This window comes from Molossus molossus, unplaced genomic scaffold (genome assembly GCF_014108415.1).
Source record: "Molossus molossus isolate mMolMol1 unplaced genomic scaffold, mMolMol1.p scaffold_m16_p_5, whole genome shotgun sequence".
NCBI lineage: Eukaryota > Metazoa > Chordata > Mammalia > Chiroptera > Molossidae > Molossus > Molossus molossus.
The window spans coordinates 116248623-116275674 of NW_023425388.1; the positions used below are offsets into that span (position 1 = coordinate 116248623).

Sequence of the window (27052 nt, forward strand, 5' to 3'; positions counted from 1 at the left end):
CAAAGACATAAATCACAGTAAGGATGTGGCTACAATCTGGCATGTGTCTCCTGAGATAAAGAACGTGATGTACCATTGTAATCAGAACAGCCCAGGGCTGGCATAAGAACAAGCATGGAGATCAACGGAGCAGAACAGACAGCCCGGAAATCAACCCATGTCTCTATGCTCAATTAATATTTGACAAAGGAAGCAAGAGCCTACAATGGGGTAAAGACAGTCTCTTCAATAAATGGTGTTGGGAAAACTGGACAGATACATGCAAAGAAAGGAAACTAGACCATCAACTTACACCACATACAAGAATAAACTCGAAATGGATAAAAGATTTAAATGTAAGTCATGAAACCATAAAAATCCTAGGAGGAAACAGGCAGTAAACCTCAGACATCTCATGTGGCAATGTTTTTGCCGATACCTCTCCTAGGGCCAGGGAAACCAAGGAAAAGCAAACAAACGGACCACGTCAATAAACAATGTCTGCACAGCAAAGAAAACCAACAAAATGGGAGGATGTATTTGCCAATGATATATCTAATAAGGGGCTAATTTCCAAAATATATGAAGAACTCATACACTTTAACACCAGGAAGACAAACAGCCCGATTAAGAAATGGGCAGAGGACCTGAATTAGACACTTCTCCAAAGAGGACATACAGATGGCCAGTAGACATATGAAAAAATGCTCAGTGTCACTAGTCATCGGAGAAATGCTCATTCAGACCACAATGAGATATCACCTCGCACCTTCCAGAATGACTGCCATCAATAAATCAAAAACCAAGCACTGCTGAGGGTGTGGAGAAAAGGGAGCCCTAGTGTATTGCTGGTGGGAATACAGACTGATGCAGCCACTGTGGAAAACAGTATAAAGTTTCCTTAAACAATTAAAAATGGAATTGCCATTGGACGTAGTGATCCCACTTCTGGGACTATATCCTAAGAATCTCGAAACACCAATCAGAAAGAATATAGGCACCCCTATGTTCATAGCAGCACTATTTACAATAGCCAAGATCTGGAAACAGCCCAAGTGCCCATCAGTAGATGAGCGGATAAAAAAACACTGGTGCATTTACACAGTGAAATACTACACACCCTTAAAGAAGAAGGAACTCGTACCTTTCGCTTACCTTTGCTATACCATGGGTGGACCTGGAGAGTACTGTGCTAAGTGAAATAAGCCACCCAGAGAAAGACAACTACCATGTGATCTTACTTATATGTGGAATCTAATGAACAAAATAAACTGCTGAACAAAATAGAACTAGAGGTATGGATACATGAAACAGACCGAGGTCAGAGGGTAGGGGCACAGCTGGGTACTGCATGAAAGGTGAAGACATTAGCCAAAAATCATATATGCTTAGTGCATGGACTCAGATAACAGTGTAGTGATGGCCAGAGGGAAGGGGGCGGGGGCTGGGTGTAGGTGGGTAAAGGGCAGGGGGTAAGAAACATCTGTAATAGCGTCAAAAATAAAAATAATAAAAAACGTAATGTGGCTCTGGCCAGTTTGGCTCAGCGGTTAGTGTCGGCCTGTGGTTCAGAGAGACCCGGGTTTGGTACCCGCTAAGGGCATGTACCTTGGTTGCAGTTTGTCCCCAGCCCTGGTTGGTCGTGCAGGTGGCAGCTACTCGATGTGTCCCTTTCACATCGATGTTTCTCTCTCTCTCTCTCTCTTCCTCTCCCTCCCACTCTATCTGAACAAAAAATGGAAAAAATGTCCTCGGGTGAGGATAGAAAACAACGTAATGTGAGCCGCAGGGTAGCTGGAAGCCAGGCAGGAGGGAGATAGGGAGGCTGAGTCGCTGACGTGTTTGTGAACAAGGTCACAGTGGTCTCAGCACAGGCCATTGGGGTCCACCAGCTCCCGTGTCCCTGTGGGCTGGGCGGCGGGTATGCTGCCGTGTGGGAGAGGGAGGACCAGGGAACCGAGGGAGACATTCTGTCATCTTAGAATAGGACGAATAAGGTTGGAGAGAAACGGCTTTGCCTATTCGGCAGAAATCGGCGGGAGCGACTCTAGACGAAACACAAGAGGAAGTGCTGTTCAGTCACCGGGCTGTCGGAATGGGATCCGCACCCACAGGTTGAGCTGTGAGCCCATGTTTCTCTCTCAATGTGTCGCGATGTCTTCTTTCTCTAACTTTAGAAGTAAGACGGGTTAGGAATTGCGAAGGAAATTTGGTCAGTCATTATAGGGCGAGAAATTAGACCAAAAGACTCCCAGGAGCACAGATCAATACACAGGACACAGAATAACAGCTTTTTAAACCAACCGTGATGGGTAGTTCTGGAGGGGAGCTACCAAACTCACATCTTCTGTGAGAACTCCCCTGCACATGACCACATGCACACACATGCACCTACGCACCCACACGTGCACCCACATGCACCCACACCCATGCACACACACGTGCACACACATGCACCCACGTGCACACACATACACACGTGCACACACATGCACCCACATGCGCACACACATACACATGCACACACACACGAACGCACACGCACACACATGTATACACACGTGCACACACGTGCATGCACACAGACACATGCACACACACATCCTCAGCACCCAGCCCCTCCCTCCTCACTTCAGCTGTGTCTCCTAATTTCTCTCTCCTTCTCCCCCACCCCCAACCCTGCTCTCTCTGTTTAAGATGTTCCAAGTGGGGCTTTTTTTCTTATGTGAAATGCGTCCTGACCAAGGTATTAAGTGAAATAAGGTGCTTTTCATGCCGTGGTTCTCAGCCTGTGGGTCGCGACAGGCACCCCTGGATCAAACCTAGACTCCCTGCTGGAGCAAATACCCTTTCACAGGGTCCCTTAAGATATACAGTAGCAAAATTAGTTATGAAGTAGCAATGAAAATAATCTTATGGTTGGGGGTCCCCACAGCACGAGGAGCTGTGTTCAAGGGCCGCGGCATCGGGAAGGTTGAGAACCCCTGCTCTAGAGCTTTAATTGATATGACAGATGTATTTTGCATTGTATGTATTTAAAAACAAAATAGCAAACATAGTTTGTGTGGGGAAGCAGCTATGAAGTCTGTCCAAAAGTCAAAGCACAGTCTGAAGCAGATGTCTCCAGGGTGGCGTCGGTGTGTGGTGAGACGTGGGCGCACGGGCTCCGTGTACAGCTCTCCTGCCCCTTGGCCCGTCCACTTCTTGCCCTGCCCTCCAGGGGCCCGGGCCACTCCAGCAGCTACTCGTCAGCTCTGGGGAGAAGGGGTGACTAGGAGGAACGTAGAAAGTGTCACTCGCTCGGGTATCCATCGGAGTCAGATACACTCGTGTAGAATACATTTGCTTCTGTCTCCAAACTAGCAAGAAAGTCCCCGGGGTGGGGTGGGGGTGGGCAGAAGAGGTGCCCCTGGACTCAACCTAGAATCTCTGCTGGAGCGCGTACCCGATTCTTCCGAGCACCAGAGGACTCGGGGAAACCGAGCTGGTGTCCGGCTGTCCTTGGTGCCAGCCGGCAAAGCCCAGGCTGACGGCGGGGAGAGGTCTCCCTTCTCGGACCCGCAGGAGGACACTGCTTTGGGCTCCGAGACGTGCTTTTTGTAATTAAAGTATAACTGACATCCAATATTGTAGCAGTTGCAGGTGCCCAGTGCAGTGATTTGACACGTACGTACCTCACGACGAGACCTGTCACTGTCCAGAGTTATTGCGATGTTATCGACTGTCCTCCGTGTGCCGGCCGGGGCCTTGCTCAGGCCTCTCTGACCCGGATGTGGGAGTCCCCTCAGGAGGGAGGAAGTGAGGAAAAGTGGGGTGCAGAAAGGAAAATGGCTGTGTGACTAAGCACCCCTCCAGATGACACCCTCAAACCTGGGCTGGTTCAGATACATCACAAAACTTTTCTTGGCATTCTTTTCTTAAGTACACAGTTCTTCCCGCATTTTGTGGAAATGGAGACTAAACTACTGGTTGATGTGGGGGGTAATTTATGTACTTAAGGACTCTCATCTGATTAGTTTGTTTTTGTTGACACACTGTAAAAACTCTTTAAGAATAAACTGAGCTTTAGAAACAGAAGGGAGAGTCTTGAAGGGTAGATGTCTCTGCTCTCAACCACAGACCAAGTAGAAAAAATCTTTCCTCTGTTTACATTTCTTCCCCCAAAGCTTCAGTGCCTTGCACACAGCTGGGCCCATTGCGGAGCAGGCTCAAAATGAACGCTTTCTGGATGAATGGAAAAGGGCTTAGTCGTTGCCACGTGGACGGAATCATGACGAAGAGCAGCATGAGCAAAGGTTACTACGTTTGCTCTGCAGAGGTTTATGCGGGACATTCTCCCTCTGGTCATTTCAGCAGGTGATGGGCAGGGTGGCCGGAGGGTCACTGCTTCCAGGACGGAGGCACAGACAGCTGCTGCAGGTCGCTGGTGGGTGCCCCTGGCCTCGGGCTGCCCCCTCAGCCACCCAGAGAGTCGCTGGCATGAGGACGGGCCAGCCAGGCTGTGACCAGCTACAGTAACAAACAACCCCCCCTTAGTGGCTTTACAGAAAGCGCACATATCACTGTTGTCACACCCAGGGCAGGTCCCACAGCCCGCTTCTGCTCTGTAGCCTCGCCGTCTGGGTCCCCCTCCCAGGGGCAGTACCGGGGCAGAAGACCCAAAGGGCTGCATGGGTGGGCGTCCGGGCCAGGCCGGGGAGCGGCACGGTCCCTGGAGGCCACGTTCCGCAGCCCAGCGCCCTCGCAGACCCCTGCAGAGGAGGCACGGAGAAGTCCCTACGCTGGTTGCCTCTGGAGGGCGCAACAGGGAACCCCGGGCACCGTCTGCCACGGAGAGTTGGGGGCGAGGGTGAGAGCACAGGGGTGCGAAGGGCGCCCCCAACAGCAGCAGACAAGAGGGTGGACACCAGCGTCTCTTGGAGCCCCTGGCCTGGGGTGTGTGACGACACCGTCCCTCCCTAAGTTCAGGTGTCTGAACCTCTTTGTTATCTTGGTTAATGGAAGGGTAGGGCTTCAGGTGCAAACCCGCAAGCTGAGGCACCCCGAAATCCATACCTCCGAGCAGGATACGATACACTTTTTTAGGTGAAGGCCACGGCCCATAGGAAGCTGGAAACTGTGGCCTGAGGTCCCCCCGCGGGTGGGGCTTCACTGCCCGAGAGGCCCTGGCCACGGCCCCATGGCCCCTTGGCACCCGGACTGGGGGAGCCGGAGCACAGGTTTTTAGGGGTGCCCGAGTCTCTCGTCGTCCTCCAGAATCAGACCTGGCTCCCAGGAGTGGACTTGGACCTAGTGACCAGACAGCTGCCTCGCTGCCCAGTCTGGTCACGTCTGGGGTGGGTTGAATCCTTCGGACCAGATTCTAGCAGAGAAACACACTCCTTCCAGACACTGGTCCTTTCGTGACTGGGTGGCCCAGCTTCTTCCCCGTGCACCCCACTGCGCACCCCCAGGTCTGACACCGTCTGGTGCCCCAGGCCCTGCAGGGGACATTCTCCGGAGATTTCTTTCTTTTTTATTTTTATTTTCTAAATTTTTTTCTTTATTGATTTTAGAGGGAGAGGAAGAGGGAGAGAGGGATAGAAACACTGATGAGAAAAAACATCGATCGGCCGCCTCCTGCACGCCCCCCACTGGGGACGGGCCCACAACCTGGGCATGTGCCCTGACCGGGAATCGACCCCGTGACCTCTTGGTGCAGGGTCGACGCTCAGCCACTGAGCCACACCAGCCGGGCTCTCTGGAGATTTCTGACGTGAGTCACCCGTCAGCCTCGGGCTCCTCTGGGCTTTGCCAGCAGCCGGGTGAGTGTTGTCTTGTGAGGCCACAGATCTGTCTGTGGGTGGGGGCAGGGGCGTCACACAGTCTATACCTCAAAGTGCAAGTTTCCTGCGGTTACATTAGCATTTCGCTGAGGAAGAGGCCTTTCCCCGAGGGGAATTTCACCCCAGAATCCAGGGCCCCGACCCTCCCATCTTTCTCTCTGTCAGCTTCAAGGAGCAGGGACCCTTCTCCCTAAACCGATCTGCACGGCTCTGTCCCTTGTCACTTGGAGGAGGGCTTACCTGCCCTGGGCCCGCACAGCTGCCCCACCAGATGAACGCGCAGCACCCCAATAGCAGGGGCTCCGAATGTCTAAGCAGAAGCCATCAGAGGCCGCGAGGTGCTCAGACAACCAGGGGACCGGGCTTGCGGCCGCGTCTCTGGAACAACCACGCGACTTTTGCCCATTTACCGATACTGGATCCTTGGAAGGGGAGCGGCTGAGAAACATGGAGAGAGCCCCTAAGTCTCCCCGAGATCCACAGCCCCTCCCGCTCTCCCCTTGGTTCTTGTGCAGGTTTTGACAGGTAAATGGTTGGGATCAGCACCCATTCCGAGGGCGAGCTGGGAGCTGGTGCGGCCTGATGCGGCCACCGCCGGCCCCTCGTCCCTCTGCCTGCTGCCCTCGGGCACCAGCAACGCCGCCACCCTGAGCTTGCCCAGGAGGAGAGCGTGGCTCTGGAGGAGCCTAGGGGACCTCTGCAGCTGTGCCGGCCCTCCTCCCGGTGGCCTGCCCCGCCCCACGTCATTCAGGCGTCCTCGCATTCCGGGGACCTTCCCGCAAGGGCACTGCAGGTCGTCCCAGGGGCGTCCATAGCTTCCCGCCGTTTCTCCCGCCGCCCAGTAAGCGCTATGTTCTCGGGCCGAGGGTGACCGCTCACCACCTGGACTGAGCGCCCAGCGTGGCCTTGCGTTGGTGGCCCCAAAGCCAGCAGGGGCCCTGTGTCCTCGTGAGAACCTGGGAATGCTGGCCGCCACCTGGTGAGGACACAGCGTAAGGACTGTCCTTCCCCGGGCCATGGATCCCCACAGAGACACCCTGGCCAGATCCCTCTTCCGAGGGCTGTGCGTGGGCCACCAGTGACCACACACTTCCCTGGACGGACAGAGGGACACGACCTACTAGCCCTCCTCCCCGGCAGATGGCGTTTGTTTCTGTGAGCGGCACAAGCAGCAGGGACCCAGCCCAGCTCCTGACCACCGAAGGGACAGCGCTGGACTTTCTGCCCGGAGTTTTCTCCTCGTGCAGAGATGTGTTTTCTAAAGCAGAAAGCTGGTGTTAGGAGTTTTTCACCTCCCCGAGAAAGGAGGAAGAGGGGAAAGAGGACGGGGTGGGGGAGAAGGATGCAGGGAGAGAGGACAAGGGCGGAAGGGCGATTTCCAAGGAGAGGGTGGGGACCGTGGCCTTCGGGGATCTCAGACCAGTTACCCCTACGCTGGCTGTCCCTGCGCCTCCTGCCCGCCCCCAGCTCCTGATGCTGGTGATGCGTGTGTATCTAACCATTTGGGCTGAGCACGTCCCTATGTGGAATCCCGCTCGTCACTACACCGAACCTCCCTTCCGTCACTAGCCTGACTGTGGTCTTCTCCAAATTCTCCAGGTGCATTACCGACGGGAGAGGGGGACCAGCGGTCTCATGTCAGCCTGCGGGCTGTAAATTGCCACCAGAGTGAATTATTTCTCAGGGACCGTCATTTGTTCCTCGTAAATTTTTCCAAAAGGGGAAAGGTATTTTATTTTATTTTTTTAAAAAACAAGCACTTTCCAAACCCTTGAATGGGAGCTAGTACCGGGCAGCTCTGGTGAGTGGCCTGGCGCCTGTCACCCTCTGCGTCTTCCTGTGTGTGTTTGAGGACGGCATCTGGAGGAGAGAGGAAGGCTGACCTCCGGGCCGGCCGTGGCCTGTGGTCGTCTGCTGGTCAATGTCACGGAGAGTCCGGGGGAAATGGACCTGGGCCACGCTTTGACAGCCAGACCACAAACCAAATGACACAGAACCCAGAATACAATGTCACCTCATAGCTGGGAATCAGGGCTCGAGACCCCGAGGTTAGACACAACGGCCCCAGGGCCTCAAGGTGCTGCAGAGGACGACTTTCCCGTGATCCCTCAGTGTCCAGGCCGCTGTCCCTCTTGTAAGTGCCCTGTGATGTTGGGGGTCAAGTACCCTTCGCTTTGTGTTTTCTTCTTGGTGACCTTGAGAGGTTCGCACATTTTAACAAACAGGCATGGAGAGAGAGCGTGTGCTTGGAATGGACTTGCCAACAGCTCCCCAAATGCACGCTCGTTTAACAAAGCAGTTGCAGCCCGGCTGGTGTGGCTCCGTGGCTGAGCCTCGACCCTGCACCAGGAGGGCGCGGGTTCGATTCCCAGTCAGGGCACATGCCCAGGTTGTGGGCCTGATCCCCAGTGGGGGGCACGCAGGAGGCGGCTAGTCCATGTTCTCTGTCATGATGTTTCCATCTCTCGCTCTCCCTCTCCCTTCCTCTCTCTAAAATCAATAAAGAAACAACAACAACGTGGTTCTAGCTGTTTTCTGTGGCACGTGTGCGCACGTGGGAAGTAGTAGCTTTATCGGATGTGCTCCCGGCGCCTTGGACCCATGGGGGGCCGGCGCTCTGCACGCTGATGCGAGTGGGAGTGACCACTGCGAGCGGAGGGGGCTCCCTCCAAGGCCTCCCCGCTGCTCCCCGTCCTCTCCAGCCTGTGACCTTAGCGTGCGGCTTGTAAACACCCTCGCCCAGCGTCTGGGCGCTGTCTGGGGGGCACCGGCAAGCACGGACCGGGTCAACCGGCCCCGCGGCGCGGCGGGTGCGCGCTGCCTGCGCCAGGAGGCCGCCCTCAGTACATCAGGTCCGCCGCCACGGTGGCCGGCTCCGTGTGCTTCGCCTTGGCGAAGGGGAACTGGAACCCAGCAAGTCGCACGAGCAGCCCGTTCAGGCAGTGGACGGAAAAGCAGATGAACACCACCCAGAACGAGGCGCTGTACCTCTCGCTCTGCGTCCTGTAGGCGTACGTCCCTTCTTGGTGGTTCGCGATTTTCTCCGACAGGCGGTGCATCTTGACTTCCGAGGCAAACAGCACCATGACGAGGCAGCCGCAGGAGCCTGCAAGAGGACACGCCACGTGTGGGGACGGACATTCCTGGGCGGGAAGGCGCAGCGAGGGGGGCAGGGGGCAGACCCCGGGGAGCCTTTCACCCGGACCCGTTATCCTCTTTTGCATTTTCTGCAAAACTGTATCACTGCAAATCAGTACTCATGAGCCCGACTCCCACGGGGCGGGTGGTGGTGCGGGGAGGGACCTGCGTGAGCAGCTGTGGGGCCGCATCGCGCTGAGCTCGCGAGGGGGTGCTCCTCCGCGTGATGAGAAGGCGGAGAGCTGAGCGCCCGCAAAGCCCTGGCCACGCAGGAGAAAGGCCGATCACGCAGCCTGTGGAAGGCCCCAGGCTTCCTTCAGGGGTTCAGGACTCCCCCCCCCCCCAGCTCCCACTGGCCACCGCTGCCCCGGGAGCCCCTGAGCAAAGGGGGCCTGGCTGGGGTGTTGAAGGAGAAAGTGTGTTCTCGTTCGTAACCGGACTCAGGACTGGTCCCCCGTTGGCTGAGGGCCTGGCCCCCTTCCCGCAGCTGGAACGCCCCAAGTTGGCTGGGGCTCCAGCTGGCGTTTGGGGCCTGGTGGTCCCAGAAATGGAAGTCGCGTGCTCCGGCTGAGCATGACAGGAGGAATCTGGGTCCCAGACACCTGGAGGCTCCGGGTCGGCCCTGGACTTCTGCCTCTGGGTGTCCGTGCGAGAGAAAACCCAACGTCCGTTCTGTTTCACCCACGATTCCTATTTTCCTCTCATTTGTCACTCATTCTAGCCTAACCTACTCTCTTTTTTCATCCTCACCCGAGGATAGTTTTCCATTTATCTTCAGACAGAGTGGGAGGGAGGGAGACAGAGAGAGAAACATCCATGTGAGGGAGACACATCGACCAGGGCCCCAGGATGAACCGCAGCCGAGGTACCTGCCCTTGACCGGAATCGAACCCGCGACTCACTGGTCCGCGGGCTGATGCTCCAACCGCGAGCCAAGCCGGCCAGGGCGTCCAACCTAATCTTAACTGGTGCAGCGTCCATCCAGGTGAGACCCCTGAGAACTCTGGAAGGACCTCTCTCCCCAGGACGGAGAATGGGGGACCCCAGGGGGCAGATGGCACAGGGCAGGAGCACGGTGGATGGCCAGGACTCGGGGGGCCCCACAGCCAGTGTGGGTTCTAGGCCACCACACAGGAGTGCCGCTGACGGCAGACTCGCTGGGACGGTTTTCTGACTCAGGCAAACAGTGCGGGCTCATGACCTATGGAACGAAGTTGTTTTAATCACCGAATCTCATTTCCTTCTCTATGAAATGCAGACAGCAGAGACAGCACATGATTAGTGCTGGACATTGAAATGGGTGTGGTTTTTTTTGCATTACTTTCTTCTCAAAAGTTTTTGCCATAATTCTTTACCCCACCACACACCCAAAAACCTGGACTAGATGGGCAGGGCAGCCCAGAATAATGAGTGACAGGGCCCCGTCCCTCCCAGTACCCCCCATTAGGCTTATGACTCCTTTAGGAGGGGTGAGTGCTTTTGGTTCTTTAATGGTAGTTCATTCAGACTTCACCCCAACTCCCTAAAGTACAGGGTGTTTGGGGAGTCTCACACTCACAGCCTATTCTTTCTCAGGTTTTTGTATTTATTTTTTTGAAATTTTCATTTATTCACTCATTTATTTAATTTATTTTTAAATTTTCATTTATTTATTTATTTTTAATGTTTAATTTATAGTTATGTATTTAATTTATTTTTAATTTTCATTTATGTATTTAATTTATTTTTAATTTTCATTTATGTATTTAATTTATTTTTAATTTTCATTTATGTATTTAATTTATTTTTAATTTTCATTTATGTATTTAATTTATTTTTAATTTTCATTTATTTATTTATTTATATTTCATTTATTTTATTTTTATACATTTATTTTTTTAAATTTTCCTTTTTTAAATGTTCATTTATCCCCCTGTACCCTCTCCCACCCGCCATCACCACTGTTGTCCGTGTCCATGACTTCTTTCTCTGTTTTGCTCATCCCTCCATTGCCCCCAGAGCTGTCCGCCTGCTCTGTCTGTGAGTCTGTCTCTGTGTTGCCTGTTAGTTCACCTTGTCCATTAGACTCCGCAGGCGTGAGATCATGTGGTACCTGTGTCCCCTGACGGCTCACGTCACTCGGCAGAGTGCTCCCGGGCCGTCCCTGCTCCGCGAAGGGCACATGTTCCCCCGTCTGAGGGCAGCGAACCCCAGGCCTTTGCCACGGCTGATGCTTCAAGCGCACGTGCTCTCAAATCGGAACACGTGGTCCAGCGGTTGAGAAGATGGTCTGAGGTTTGGCTCTGGATTCCGGGCTTGGCCACGGGGTCAACTTTGTCACTTCAGAGTCAGAGCACAGGACCCAGCCCGAGGCTCCGCCCACACTGCCAAGGTGTGAAGGGGCCAGTTCAGTGTGGATGTAGAACCCTTTCGCTTCTTTTTGTCCCTGGTCTTAGAAGAGATGTGAGACAAGGTAAAACTGTCGGGCTCATGGACCAGAGAGCACGTGAGGCACTTCCTTAGGCGTCTGACTCCTACAGCCATGGAAAGAGGTGTGGGGTTGTGGGTGATGGTGAGAACAGGTGTGTGGGGGTGTGGATGATGGTGAGAACAGGTGTGTGAGGATGTGGATGATGGTGAGACAGGTGTGTGGGGGTGTGGATGATGGTGAGAACAGGTGTGTGGGGGTTGTGGTGATGGTGAGAACAGGTGTGTGAGATGTGGGTGATGGTGAGAACAGGTGTGTGGGGGTGTGGATGATGGTGAGAACAGGTGTGTGAGGATGTGGATGATGGTGAGAACAGGTGTGTGGGGGATGTGGGTGATGGTGAGAACAGGTGTGTGGGGTTGTGGGTGATGGTGAGAACAGGTGTGTGAGGATGTGGGTGATGGTGAGAACAGGTGTGTGGGGGTGTGGATGATGGTGAGAACAGGTGTGTGAGGATGTGGATGATGGTGAGAACAGGTGTGTGGGGGATGTGGGTGATGGTGAGAACAGGTGTGTGAGGATGTGGGTGATGGTGAGAACAGGTGTGTGAGGATGTGGGTGATGGTGAGAACAGGTGTGGTAGGAGGTGGGGATGAATGGTGAAGAACAGGTGTGGTGAGGAGTGTGGAGGATGGTGAGAACAGTGTGTGGGGAGATGTTGGATGACATGGTGAAGCAACAGGTGTGTGGGGGATGGCGGATGATGGTGAGACAGGTGTGTGGGAGGTGGCGGATGATGGGTGAGGAAACAGGTGTGGTGGGGATGTGGGGATGATGGTGAGACCAGGTGTGTGAGGGGATGGTGGATGATGGGAGAAACAGGTGGTGTGAGGGGATGTGGGTGATGGTGAGAACAGGTGTGTGGGGGATGTGGGTGATGGTGAGAACAGGTGTGTGGGGGGATGTGGGGATGATGTTGAGAACATGTTGTGGAGGATGTGGATGATGGTGAGAACAGGTGTGTGAGGATGTGGATGATGGTGAGAACAGGTGTGTGGGGGATGTGGGTGGTGGTGAGAACAGGTGTGTGGGGGATGTGGGTGATGGTGAGAACAGGTGTGTGGGGATGTGGATGATGGTGAGAACAGGTGTGTGAGGATGTGGATGATGGTGAGAACAGGTGTGTGAGGATGTGGATGATGGTGAGAACAGGTGTATGAGGATGTGGAGGATGGTGAGAACAGGTGTGTGAGGATGTGGGTGATGGTGAGAACAGGTGTGTGGGGGATGTGGATGATGGTGAGAACAGGTGTGTGGGATGTGGGTGATGTGAGAACAGGTGTGTGAGGATGTGGATGATGGTGAGAACAGGTGTGTGAGGATGTGGATGATGGTGAGAACAGGTGTGTGGGGGATGTGGGTGATGGTGAGAACAGGTGTGTGGGGTTGTGGGTGATGGTGAGCAGGTGTGTGAGGATGTGGGTGATGGTGAGAACAGGTGTGTGGGGGATGTGGGTGGTGGTGAGAACAGGTGTGTGGGGATGTGGATGATGGTGAGAACAGGTGTTTGGGGGATGTGGGTGGTGGTGAGAACAGGTGTGTGGGGGATGTGGGTGATGGTGAGAACAGGTGTGTGGGGGATGTGGGTGATGGTGAGAACAGGTGTGTGAGGATGTGGATGATGGTGAGAACAGGTGTGTGAGGATGTGGATGATGGTGAGAACAGGTGTGTGGGGGATGTGGGTGATGGTGAGAACAGGTGTGTGGGGGATGTGGGTGATGGTGAGAACAGGTGTGTGAGGATGTGGATGATGGTGAGAACAGGTGTGTGAGGATGTGGATGATGGTGAGAACAGGTGTGTGGGGGTGTGGATGATGGTGAGAACAGGTGTGTGGGGGATGTGGGTGATGGTGAGAACAGGTGTGTGGGGGATGTGGGTGATGGTGAGAACAGGTGTGTGTGGGGTGTGGGTGATGGTGAGAACAGGTGTGTGTGGGGTGTGGATGATGGTGAGAACAGGTGTGTGGGGAATGTGGATGATGGTGAGAACAGGTGTGTGGGGAATGTGGATGATGGTGAGAGCAGGTGTGTGAGGATGTGGATGATGGTGAGAGCAGGTGTGTGAGGATGTGGATGATGGTGAGAGCAGGTGTGTGAGGATGTGGGTGATGGTGAGAACAGGTGTGTGAGGATGTGGGTGATGGTGAGAACAGGTGTGTGAGGATGTGGGTGATGGTGAGAACAGGTGTGTGAGGATGTGGGTGATGGTGAGAGCAGGTGTGTGGGGATGTGGATGATGGTGAGAACAGGTCTGTGAGGTACGTGGGGTGTGGATTGTGGGGAGAGCAGGTACGTGGGGTGTGGATTGTGGGGAGAGCAGGTGCGTGGGGTGTGGATTGTGGGGAGAGCAGGTGCGTGGGGTGTGGATTGTGGGGAGAGCAGGTGCGTGGGGTGTGGATTGTGGGGATAGCAGGTGCGTGGGGTGTGGATTGTGGGGAGAGCAGGTACGTGGGGTGTGGATTGTGGGGAGAGCAGGTACGTGGGGTGTGGATTGTGGGGAGAGCAGGTGCGTGGGGTGTGGATTGTGGGGAGAGCAGGTGCGTGGGGTGTGGATGGTGGTGAGAACAGGTGTGTGGGGTGTGGATGGTGGTGAGAACAGGTGTGTGGGGTGTGGATGATGGTGAGAACAGGTGTGTGGGGGATGTGGATGGTGGTAAGAACAGGTGTGTGGGGTGTGGATGGTGGTGAGAACAGGTGTGTGGGGTGTGGATGGTGGTGATAGCAGGTACGTGGGGTGTGGATGGTGGGGAGAGCAGGGCTGAGCAGATTTCGGTATGACTCAGACTCCAGCAAGGGGCCCACACTCAGGGTCCTGCTCTCTCTCTCCTGGAGGCCCTCCCCTTGGGGTACGAGATCCTCGAGGTCAATGGGACAGGCCCATGGAGTCTCTGACTCACATCTGGATATATTTCTGGGACCCAGAATTCTTCCCCAAACACCTGAGTGCTTTCAGGACCAATGGGGATCCTCCCTGGGCCAGTCCTCCCAACTCTGGCTGGGACACTGCCCTGGAGCCTGATGGTGTCCGCCAGAGCTGCTGGAGGTCACTTACGGCGTCGGGAAAGAGGACAGGCAGCAGCCAGCCATCCTCCCACGACCCCACTGCAGCGCAGACTCCCCAGGGCTCCAGGATTCTCAATCTGCATCGGGCCTCGCGGGTCCACGGAGAGAGGTTTGTGCAGGCAGGAGGCTAGGACCCGTCTCAGCGAATAGTGTGTTGATTCAACTTCTAGACGTCTGGACAGGCTATGTGAGCTGTCGCTCCTGCTCTGGCCCAAGGCCTCACAAGTCTTAGGACCAGGTCCCCATGCGCCCTCATCCTTCTCCCAGTCTCCCCTGTAACCGAGAGCCCAGACTCGGCCGGCCCGTTTGGACCCATTTCCCACGTCTGTCCCTCTGACCAGCACTGTCCCCACGTCTGTCCCTCTGACCAGCACTGTCCCCACGTCTGTCCCTCTGACCAGCACTGTCCCCACGTCTGTCCCTCTGACCAGCACTGTCCCCACGTCTGTCCCTCTGACCAGGACTGTCCCCACATCTGTCCCTCTGACCAGCACTGTTTTTTTTCTTTTTTTATCCTCACCTGAGGACATTTTTGCATTCATCTTCAGACAGAGCGAGAGGGAGGAAGAGAGAGAGAGAAACGTCGATGTGAAAGAGATACATCGACTGGTGGCCACTCACATGACCCCAACAGGGGCCGGGGACGGACTGCATCCGAGGTTTGTGCCCTTAGCGGGCACCGAACCCGGGACTCTCTGGTCCGTGGACCGACGCTCTAACCGCTGAGCCAAACCGGCCAGGGCTGACCAGCGCTGTTGATGCTCAGGAGAAAGGTCAGCGTACACTAGGCTGGGGAAGCCTTCCAGGCCTGCGCCAGGTGCATTTGGAGGTACCCAGGCGGAGGACCCCGGCGTGCGGCCCACCGTGCTCCTCCAAGACCAGCCATCCCTCCTGCGGGCGTCGGACCTCCCCGCCATCCGGCTGCTACTGTAGTGGGTTTTCTTGTCCTTTTAATGACTTTGATTATTGAGTTAATTTCGGATTGACTGGGTTACAAGGCTGTCACACCGTGAACCATCAGCCGATGTTCAGACATCTGGGAACGTGCTGGGCACCCGTGACTCGCTCTGGCGTGGTGTGAGCACTGGGCACCCCGCTCCTCCGGTCCTGACAACATGGGGACAAAGGTCACAGCCAAGGAGAAAACCGCTTCTGTATTGCTGGCTGGCCCTGGAGAGGCACCCTGCCCGGATCTGGGGGTGTCCGGGGCACCGTGCGTTCTGGTAGAAAAGTGTCTCCAAGGTGAAAATCTATGCAGCTACCTCCCATTATCACTGAGATTGCACTTTGGGAAACAATAAGTTAGAATTTCAATTCCATTGAAAGTAACGGCCAACATTTCCGGAGAGCTAGGACGTCACCTTGAAGCCCTCTGACACAGGACAGATGTCAAAGGCAGTCCGTCTCCGGTCCGAATGCTGTGCCGATCACTTCCTTCTGTGAGGGGGCTCGGGAATGAGGCGTCGGGGTGGGGGAGCCGCAGCTTGGCAGGTGCAGGTGCTACGTTTGGCGGGGTTTGGCTGTCTCACTAGGAAGCAAGTATGGAAGGGGAGACCGTCAGCGACAATTTCTTCCCCGAGCGGAAGCAGTTCTGGCTTCCCCGGCTTGGAGAGACCACTGGCTGCCACCTAGACAAGGCGTAGAGGGCCCCGAAGCCAACGAATCCCTAAGAGCAGACGCTGAGCTTGTCCTGGAGACCACGCTGGCCCTGTGACTCCAAGGAGCACTGCGGATGGAGGAGGAACACCAGCTCCGTGCTGAGAGCTGACCCCGAGCGAGCGTCACAGACGTCATGCTGGGGTGACTCGTGCAAGGAAGAAACGGCGCAGGAGCTCGGTCTTTCTCTCACTTGAATTGATTCTCGGAAAAGGAGAATGCCTTTCGTTACCAGGAAATGCGCAGGACTTCTCCTGCTGGATTCCCTCCGTCAGCAGGGGTTTGCCGGGTGCTCACACACCGCGGGGGTGCTGGGGCTGCGCAGTGACCGAAGCAGACAGACACCCCATCTTCGGGGAGCTCTCGGTGGTGGAGACGCTCAGGGCCCAGCAGTGACAAGGTAGGTACAAGCGTCTTGTTTAGTGGACTGTGATCTGAGTGCGCTAAGGAGGCTGAAGCAGGGAAGGGGGTCGCTGGGGGAGGCGTCAGAGATGACAGGTTAGTGCCTCTGGAAGGAAGCAGGGAGCGAGAAGGTAGATGTTTGAGGAGAAGAGCATTTCAGGCTGAAGAAACGGAGTGAAGGGAGCGGAGGCAGAGAGGTGGGCAGAGAGGAGGTGGGCGGGTGGATGTGTGTGGGGTGGGGGACACCGAGTGGTGCTTTGGAGGTCGCAGCAAGGACGTGGCTTTGACGGTGACTCCGAAGGGAAGGCACACACGCACGTTCCGAGTAGGGGAGGAGTTTGCAACTCGAGGACAAGACCGAGCGTCCCCTTGCACAGGTCGCGCTGAGCCCTCTGCAGAGTGAGTGAGACAGCCCAGCCCGCCATCCTCAGCGGGAGTGACCGCAGTGCAGTCCCCTCGCGACGCCTCTGCCCCTGCAGCTGCCACGGCGGGCCGGCTAACTCCTTCTCCCTTCTGTGGCCTCCGTTCTAGAGCCCAGGCTGAGAACCGGCTGCATATTTTCATGGCTGACTCCCCTGCCCAACCCTTGTCCCTCCTCAGGCTCTGAGGCCTTGGAGCCAGGACACCCTGCACCTCTGTCTCTGCCTCTGAGCAACAGCGCCGCCCTGAGGACCGAGGGAGACCAGACGCGGTGGCTGCAGAAGAACGCGTCCTGCCACAGTGCCTCCTCCTTTGTTGGTCCTGCTGGTCACTTTCTAGTCTCCACGTTTCCTTCCCGGCCACGCTTGTTCGTGCTCCCAGCTGCTGTTGTAATTATCGGATGAGTTAGACCGTAGTCGGAGCACCCCCTTCTAGAGACGGGCAGCCTTGCTATGTGTTTGCTTGGCTTGGTGTGGCTCACGGCATGATGCTCCGTGGAAGAGAAGACATGGTGAGTGCCATCTGCGGGAAGTCCACATTCGGGGCTTCCCTGTCATCTCAGAGAGAGGTCACCGCACTGTCGGGGGTTCCACCCTGATTCACCGCAAGCCTTCGCCTCGCCTGCTCTCTGCTGGCAATGGGGGGGGGGGGCCGGGGGGGCGTTCTAGGACAGACGCATAAAGGCGCACACCAGCCCGGTCAGTGCGGCTCCGTGGCTGAGCGTCGGCCCTGCACCAAGAGGTCGCGGGTTTGATTCCCGGTCAGGGCACATGCCCAGGTTGTGGGCTGATCCCCAGTGGGGGGCGTGCAGGGGGCGGCCAGTCGATGTTCTCTCTCATCGATGTTTCTGTCTCTCCCTCTCCCTTCCTCTCCTGTTGGCTCTCACAACCCTCACTGTCGGCCAGTGCTCCTGAGACACCCGCTCCTGCAGCCTCTGGGACCCCACAGCCTCATTTCCCTCCTTCACCTTGGACCACACCTGGTCAGTGTCCCCTGCTGGCGTCCCGTCAGGGATTGGTCCCTGGCCAATGTTTCCTCACCACGTCCTCCCTAGATGATCTCATCCGCTGTCATTGCTTTAAATAACACCGACTTCCTGACAACCCCTAAATGCATACTTCCCATCCAGACCTCCTCTGAGCTCCAGACTCACTGACCCTATGGTCACTCGACGTGTCCCCTGGCACATCTGACAGGACCTCAGACTTGACACGCCCCCGACACAGCACCGGACCCGAGACCCCTCCCTGCGTCTGTGCCCCAAACGCAGCCGGGCCCTCGCTGTTCTGTGCACCCCGGTGAACGCCACGGCTGTCTCCCAGGGTGTCCGCTGCCAGCACAATGCGGGATCTACTTCCAAAACGTCTTAAGAATCCGCTCGCCTCTCTCCAGCTCCCATGCCTCTGCCTAGTCGCCCACCAGCCGTGTCGGAGGAGGAAAGTCAGCTCCCCGACCTCCCCAAGCCTCTCAGCAACTCCTCCTGCTGTGGAGTTCGCTCTGACAGACTCGCCACGCTTTGGAGATCCGACGTGAGTTGGGTCAGCGGTCTCTCGGATCTACTGCTTCTCGCTTTTCCCCTCCCTCACGCCCCCTCCTTTCGGGGGCCAGCGCCCCCTCCAGCGTGCCCACTTGAGGGGGCCGTTCTCTGAGGGTCCTCAGCAACGCGTATCTTTGGAAGTCAGCTCTCTGGAGTAGCTCTGCTGACGACCACATTGCGCTTCCATCAGGGCGGACTGTGCATCACCCCGATCATAATGCCGGTGACCTTCGGTGGTTTGGGTGCAGGTCCGGGTGACTCCCTGACTACATCGTGGGCTCCACGAGGTGTGAGCCAGGCTCGCGGCGTGACCACGATGCCGTCACAACACTGGCAGGCAGCGCTCCTCGGGGTGGGCTGCCCGCTGACCTGGTACAGCGGGACCAGGGGCTCAACACCCCTCAGAAGAGCCGGAGACCTTGAAACAACCACCGCGCAGGCTCCGCCTCGAGACTCCAGGGTGTGTGGCCGTGGGCCTGCATCGGAATTTCCGAGAGCTCTTCGGGGCTTCCAACGCACATCCAGGAGGGGATCCCCACCCCAGACGGGCTGTGGGGCCACTCCTAACTCGGGAATGGCGCCTCAGACCTAGTTTACGCCGGCAGGACGAGAGGAGCCCGCTGACGGGCAGGGTTTCCCCGAACAATGAGGGCAGTCAGAAATGTCACCCGAGGAAGCGGGGGAACGGAGGAGCCATACCGCGGGCGTCAGGCGGGGAGGACCCCCTGGCACTGGGGTCAGTACGAGCGGCTGTGGGGCCTGAAGCTGCTGGGTCTCACCCAGGTGTTGTCCCTTCCTTTTCGGGGCCCAGGGTCGGCGGGCACCGCCCAGGAGACGTCGGAGGGGCCCACAGCAGTGCTCCTCTGGGAAGTGTGGGGTCCTGGCGGGACAGCAGGACCTCCCTTCCCATCCCTTCCCGTCCTCCTGCCCCTGAGACAGCTGGAGAAACGCCCGCAGGGACATCGGCGCGAGGGGACGGAGAGTCTAGGGGTGCGTCGGGGAAGGGGGGGCGGCGACCAGGGAGGAAGAGGTTTTCTCTCCGACGGGGAGGGGGGGCCACCTGGGCAGGTGGAAGAGCTGCCCGCTGGGGTCTCTGAGGAAATGCTCACGCTGGGCCTGAAGGACCTCCCAGCACGGGCTCTGACCTGAGACTGTGTGACTTGTTGTTGGCTCACATTCAGGGTGTTGGAGGTGAGACTGGGAGCCCCCCACCTTTCCACAGACAGGCTGAGAGCTGGGGTCTCCGCGAACTGGGCAGCTTCAGCCCAACCCTCCCCAGACTCCAGGCGTCTGGGCACTGGCTGCAGACGGAGGGGAACGAGGCGGGCCGGCATCCAGGGCTGGCTGTCCCTCCCCCAGGTCCCGAACTAGGAGTCCATCGGACCCTCGAACATATTTTTAAAAGTCAGTGAAAACTCTGAAAGTTAAAAATAAGAACTTGGGGCTTAAAAATTGGATGATCTGGAAATACTACTCGGGGCTGGAGGAGGGCCCTTATTTTCCTCTCTCCCGTGTCTTCCTCCCCACGCCCACGAACCTCCACCTGCACCCACAGACCTCCACCCACGCCCACAGACGAACCTCCACCTGCACCCACAGACCTCCACCCACGCCCACAGACGAACCTCCACCTGCACCCACAGACCTCCACCCACGCCCACAGACGAACCTCCACCCGCACCCACAGACGAACCTCCACCTGCACCCACAGACCTCCACCCGCGCCCACAGACCTCCACCCATGTCTGCTGGGGCACCAGCTCGGAGCTAAGGCATAGTTGGGGCACGGGGTCTGCGCGGCCCCACGGACGCCCTGAGTTCACCTCGTCTTTGCGTTTGACTCGGCCTTAGGCCACCATGAGGTCTGGGAGCAGGATTCAAGTCGCATTCTCTGAGTCTCCGTGCTCTTCAGCTACTGTTCACTGGGCTGCCCGTTAAAATGGCCAAACCAGTTGCCCTCCAAGCGGGCTGTCGTTCTGAATGTCACTCGGAAGCTCATGGGAGATGCCAAGCCCTGAGCTGCTGGGCGGGGCTCTGAGACCCCACCGGCCTCGTGGCCCCGCCCCTCAGGCTCTGGGGGGCCGCAGTGGGCAGGGCAGAGGGTCTGCCCCGGCCTGGCCGCAGGAAGGGCATGTCTGGGAGCCGCGGAGGGAGGTCCCTGGACCTTCCCTCACTCCGAGGCCGCCTCATGGTGTCCCGTGAGAGCGTCATCTTCTCGGCGGGGATGGGACCCCGCTCCCTGGCCTGCCCTTAGCCTCGAGGGTCTGGGAACTCCGACTCCCCCTGGCGCTCTGCACCCCGGTGGCAGCTGCTCCCTGACACTGGTTTCTGAGTCGGCAGGGTCTCCCTTTGTTCCGGGTTCTCCAGCACCTGTTCAGTGACCCCCAGGGCATCAGAACCACCCGAGAGAGGAAGGGCTCCCCACCCCCGCTCTGATTCTCTGGGTCTGGGGTGGGGCCTGGGAATCTGCTTCTCTGTCAAGTTCCGGGTGGCGCAGATGCAGATGCCGTGGTCTGGGGACCCCATGATCAGACCACTGCGGCACGTTCCACTTCCTGTGTTAAAACGGGGTGTCCTGTTTGCTCGCTGACCAGGTGGGCTCGGCCGCCTTCGCTGAACTAGCACGTCGCCCTGCTGGGTCTGGGTGTTGGGCGGGGGAGTAGTGGCAGCACCACCCCTGGCCTGACGGTCCCACGAGACCGAAGCACTCTCGAGGTCTGTCGGTGCCCACCCTGCGTCTGGGCTCCGCTCCCCTGCCTGCATGGCAAAGCCTTCGCTTCCTCCACCGTCGTCCAAGCCGACACCCTGGCTCTGCCCGCCGTCTCTGCGGGCCAGCTCGGTCACCCCGAACCATCCGAGTCTGACTCCTCTAACCTGTGCTGTCCCAAGGGGTCAAGTCAGCGACTTCGGGGCTGCGTTCCCAGCCCACCACGCACTGAGCGGTGGGCTGTGTGCAGAACCTCGCGCCGGACGCTTCGCTAGAAAGAAAGACGAGAAAGACGCAGACTGGACTCCCGGGGTGATCATCGTGCACAGTTGAAAATGGTAGTATCTGCTTGCGAAAGATCTGGAAAATGTACTAGTCGACGCCCCTAGAGAGAGCCGTTTTGGTCGAGTGTGTCCAGGTGGGGCCTGAGCCCCACAAAAAGGGCCAGAGGCTTGAGGGCTGGCTGACCCCCAGGCGCTGGTTCCAGAGAGGGAGCTGGCGAGTGTGTGTCTGGAGGGCTTACGGTGGGGGTGGGGAGCAAGAAGGGACCTGGGCCTGGTGGCAGTCGAGGGACAACGTCAGAGGAGAAGGAGGTGTGCCATGCAGCTTGCTCGTGTGCAGTGACGTCTACTGCATCTCCCCACGGACCCTTCGTGCAGCTGCTGGCTCCCGGGGAGCAGGGCGGAGCCCGGAGTCTCTGCAGCTTTGGGGCGGGAAGAAGCCAGAGACATCTGCAGAAACATGGCTGCATGGGCGTGGGATGTTTATTTTCCCTTTTCCCTCCTTGTCAGTATATCCTAAAGCACCCCGTGGCCCTGGCTGGATTTCGTATTCTTGTCCCTCGGCCCTGGTTGTGAGCGGCACAGGCATTGGTGGATTCATTTCTGGGTTTAGAAGGTAACTCTGCCGGGACACACCGGTAGGTGACATAAAGTGCCGACAGCCCTGGGTGGGGCAAATCCTGTGTGGGGGGAACATGTGTCCTTTGCTTTGTTGGATGGTTTTTATTTATTTTTCTGATTATATGTAAATAAACGCCCATTATTGAACATTTGTAAATATTGAAAAGTAGGAGAAAAAATGAAAATCGCCTATAATTTCACTGCTCAGAGGTTACTAATACCAACAGGATGTCTCTCTCTCTGCATATCTTTATATGTATTTATGCAATCTATATATGGCAGCTGTATATAGAGATATATATACACTATATATCTATATATATTTTCTCTATATATAAATAAATCAAATTAGTTCCGTGTTGATGAAATTTTATATACTGCTTTTTTTTTACTTAACTTTCTTTTCTCTTTTTTTTTTTATTCTCACTCGAGGACATTTTTCCATTTTTTTTGCTCAGAGTAGGAGGGAGAGAGAGGAAGAGAGAGAGAGAGAGAAACATCGACGTGAAAGGGACACATCGAGTGGCTGCCACCCGCATGACCCCAACCAGGGCCGGGGACAAACTGCGGCCAAGGTGCATGCCCTTAGCGGGAACCGAACCCGGGCCTCTCTGGTCCGCGGGCTGACGCTCTAACCACTGAGCCAGACCAGCCAGGGCGAAGTTCGTTCTCACCTGAAATGAAGCTCAGAAGATACAGCCCCAGCGGGCCGTGCAGAGCTTCGAAGGGCTTGCCGAAGGCGTTGTACATGAAGAAGGCCGTGCCCAGCATGGTGGCGAGGGACAGGATGATGGAGAAGAGGATGACATTCACGTGCATGCTCACGGGGATCGCTTGGAGCAGGTCTGGGAAAACTGAAGACCGACAGACATGGGAAGAGATTTCATTAGCCGTTGTCTGCAAGTGTGATGTAAAAATTAAATACCCAAGACTTTCGGTCATGATGGCACAAAGGCAAACTCGGTTCTCGCCTCCTCCCACAGCCACATCAAGATGACAACTAAACTACAGAACAATCATCACTCAGAACCGCCTGACATGGAGCTGGATGGAAGTCCAACAGCTACGAGATTAAAGCAGAACCACATGGAGACTGGTAGGAGGGCGGAGCTGGACGGGCTGGTCCCACACCCACGTGTGGTGGATAAAAATCAGGGGGCCACCTCGGCTGGGAAGGTCCTCCCTGAGGACTGAGGGGTCCCCGTCCCACACCAGGTGCCCAGCTCAGGGTCCCAGTGCCAGGAAGAGAATCCCCATCACTTCTGGCTATAAAACCAGTGGGAACTGAGGCTCAGGGAGGCTGCAGCTGAGGGGCCCCAGGCAGCTCCTTTTAAAGGACCCGCGCATGGACTTACTCAGACCTGCTCCCTCCAGGGGAGGCAGCTTGAAAGGCACCAGAGACATATGGGGGAGAACTGAGTTTTTTGGCATCAGGGCAAAGGCTGGAGAGGTAGCTTTCTCCTAAACAGATGTGCTGTCAGAGGCCTTTGTTCCTTTGGTGAGCCCTTCCCTGGGCCGGCAGACAGCCACCATATCTGGGACTCCAGCAACCTGGCTCACACTGTTGGCCCCGCCCTGGTGATTCCCTGAGGCCCCGCCCCACCCGACTTTCAGGCCCACCCAAGCTGTTTCCAAAGGCTTTACCTTTGGATTGGCCTGTCTTGGATCCTGCTTCAGATTTTCCTAAAATCTCAAACAAGCAGCATCTGGTCTCAGTGGGCCCCATACCTCTCGTTAAGTGGCCCCAGGCCTGGCACTAGGAGCAGCCAGCCTTGGTTCACAGCTTGACTTTGCCTGGGCACCTCCAAGCCCAGCACAAGAAGCAGCCATCAGCAGATCACTTTGTAGCTCATTCTGGGTGGCAGATAAAAATCAGGGGGCCACCTCGGCTGGGAAGGTCCTGGGTAGAACACAGGCAGTGGCTGACCTTGCCCCAGAGCCACCACACCCAGTGGACATCTTAGACCATGTCAAAGCACCACCACCCAACCACCTCCACAAGTGACACACTCAGTGAGTGGATTCAGGGGTTATCAGAGCCCTGCTGAAGTAAGTCTTGCTCTGTGTGGTGGGCCCTGCACAGCTGATCCTCCAAGGTGGTCAGAGGTCAGTGGTCAGTGGGCACAGCCAGTCCTTGCAGCTAATCAGCCTGAGTAAATCCCTCCCATTGACATGCCAACAGCAATCAAGAGTTAATTACAACAGAAGGGTGGACAGTTCACACGAGGGGTGCACCTCGAGGGCCCAGCTGGGGTAATCAGGAAGGCTGTGCCACTGAACCCTACAGGACACCTACTACAATAGGCCACCCTAGGAAGCTCAGGGGACATAGCAACTCTACCTAATACATAGAACAAACACAGGGAGGCAGCCAAAATGAGGAGACAAAGAAACAGGTCCCAAATGAAAGAACAGAACAAAACTCCAGGAAAAGAACTAAATAAAATGGAAATAAGCAACCTAACAGATGCAGAGTTCAAAAGACTGCTTATAAGGATGTTTAATGAACTTAGTGAGGACCTCAAAAACATAAAAAAGGACCAGTCAGAAATGAAGGATGCATTAACTGAAATAAAGAATAATTGACAGGGAATCAATAGTAGAACATGTGAAGCCCAGAAGTAAACCATTAATTTGGAATATAAGGAAGCAAACAAAAAAAAGATTTAAAAAAATGAAGACATTGTATGGAGCCTCTGGGACAACTCCGAGCATGCCATGCCAGCATTCGCATCATGGGGGTGTCAGAAGGAGAAGAGAGAGAACAAGAAATTGAATATTTATTTAAAAAAATAATAACAGAAAAGTTCCCTAGCTGGTGAAGGAAACAGACATACAAGTCCAAGAAGCACAGAGAGTCTCAAACAAGATAAACCCAAAGAAGACCACACCAAGACACATCATCATCAAAGGTTAAAGACAAAGAGGGAATTATAAGAACAGCAAGAGAAAAGCAGCTAGTTACCTACAAAGGAGCTCCCATAAGACTGTCAGCTGATTTCTCAAAAGAAACTTTGCAGGCCAGAAGGGAGTGGCAAGAAATGTTCAAAGTGATGTAAAGCATCGACCTACAACCAAAATTACTCTATCCTGCAAAGCTATCCTTTAGAATCAATGGACATATAAAGAGTTTCCCAGACAAGAAAAAGCTAAAGGAGTTCATCACCACCAAACCATTATTATATGAAATGTTGAAGGGTTTTCTTGAAGGAGAAGAAGAACAAAAATATGAACAATAAAAGGACAATAAATACATATCTATTAACAATTGAAACTACAAACAAAATGAGCAAGCAGAACAGAAACAGACTCATAGATACAGAGAACTTTTTGTTACTTGCCAAATGGGAGGGGATGGGGGGGCTAAGTGAAAAGGATGAAGAAATTAAGAAGCATAAATTTGTTGTTAGACTGATGAACCTCAAAGGGAAGGGGAGAGGGAGGGCCAGGAGAGATCAACTAAAGAACTTCTAGGCATACATGCATAACCAGTGGACACAAACCATATTGTGGGGAAGGCAGGAGGGGGGCGGGATTGGGGAGGAGGGGGTCAATGGGGAAAAAAGAAGAGACATCTGTAATACATTCAACAATGAAGATAAGTTTTAAAAAAATGATTGAAAAAAAATACCCACCTTGGCTGATTTGGCTCAGTGGTTAGAGCGTCAGTCTGTGAACCAGAGTCTCTGGTTCGATTCCATTCAAGAGGATGTACCTCGGTTACAGTTCAGTCCCCGGCCCTGGTCAGGGTCTGGCTGGAGGCAACCAGTCTATGTGTCTCCCTCACAGTGATGTTTCTCTCTCTCTCTCTTCCTCCCTCCCTCCGTCCCTTTCTCCCTCCCACTCTATCTGAAGATAAATGGAAAAAATATCCTCATGTGGGGATTAAAAAAAAAAAAATCAAGTCCCCATATTTTTAACTTCAAAAAAAATCACTCAATGCCTTCAGATGAATACAATCTCACTAATTTACAAGGGATTTATAAAAAGATTTAAACATGGGATTATTTTATAGGACTCACCAGTAAAAACTACCAAAGGAGAGATTGGAGGGCATTATTTTTCTGCTTTGGTCATATGTAATTACTTCAATAAATAAGCGCCGGGTTTATAACCAAAAACTGTACCTAAGTTTGATGACCAAAACTTAAATTTTTTTTCAGAGAGAGGGAGAGAGAAACATCCACCGGTTGCCTTCCGTACGTACCTCGACTGGTACTCAAACCCACAACCTGGGTATGTGCCTGACGGGGAATCAAACCTACAACCTTTTGGTGTACCGGACAGTGCTCCAACACACTGAGCCACACAGGCCAAGACAATGAGCAAAACTTTTTTTATATCCTCACCTGAGGATGTTTTTCCATTTAGCTTCAGATAGAGTGTGTTTGGGGGGGGGGGGAGATAGGGTTAAAAAAAAAAATAGGGACAGACTATTTGAAAAAAACAGTTCTCGAGACAATGGACATCGAACATAAAGGGCAGTGATTCCTGAGCGATTAGGAAAAATAGGTGAGCCCCTTATCCCAGCTAAGGCCGGAGACGGTTTCTCGGTCACAGGTTCGGAGAACCAGGCAGAGCCTGCTGGTGTCTGCGTTGAGAACACGGCGAGTGAAACCAGGGAGGCCAAGTCTGCAGAGCTCACAGGGCAGGTAGAGAGTACTGAGCGGCCGCAGACCTGCAGAGGGTCCCCTTCATGCATTCATCAGTACCTCATGTGAGGAGGGTCCACGGCTTGGAGAAGAGCCACCTGAAGCCATTAGAGGAACCATCTCTGTCACTCACACAGAGTCGGAAATAGTGCCATCGATGGGAATGAGACACATCGACTCCTGCACGACCCGACCAGGGCCGGGGAAGGAACTGCAACCGAGGTACGTGCCCTTGGCCCGAATCGAACCTGCAACTCTTTGGTCCGCGGGCCACACTCTAACCGCTGAGCCAAACCGGCTGGG

The 27052-nt window shown here is 55.2% G+C and overlaps 1 protein-coding gene across 1 annotated transcript in view; it reads right to left on the bottom strand.

Moving 5' to 3' along the window:
* Positions 1 to 8644: 8644 nt before the first annotated feature.
* The window catches only part of CLRN1 (clarin 1), a 45515-nt gene continuing 27107 nt past the window's right edge, over positions 8645 to 27052 (bottom strand). The window contains exons 2-3 of the mRNA XM_036243838.1: positions 22772 to 22951; positions 8645 to 8910 (exon numbers count right to left, since the gene is read on the bottom strand). Of these exons, the coding sequence (XP_036099731.1) occupies positions 8645 to 8910; positions 22772 to 22951 (446 nt within the window). The remainder of the gene's footprint in view (positions 8911 to 22771; positions 22952 to 27052) is intronic.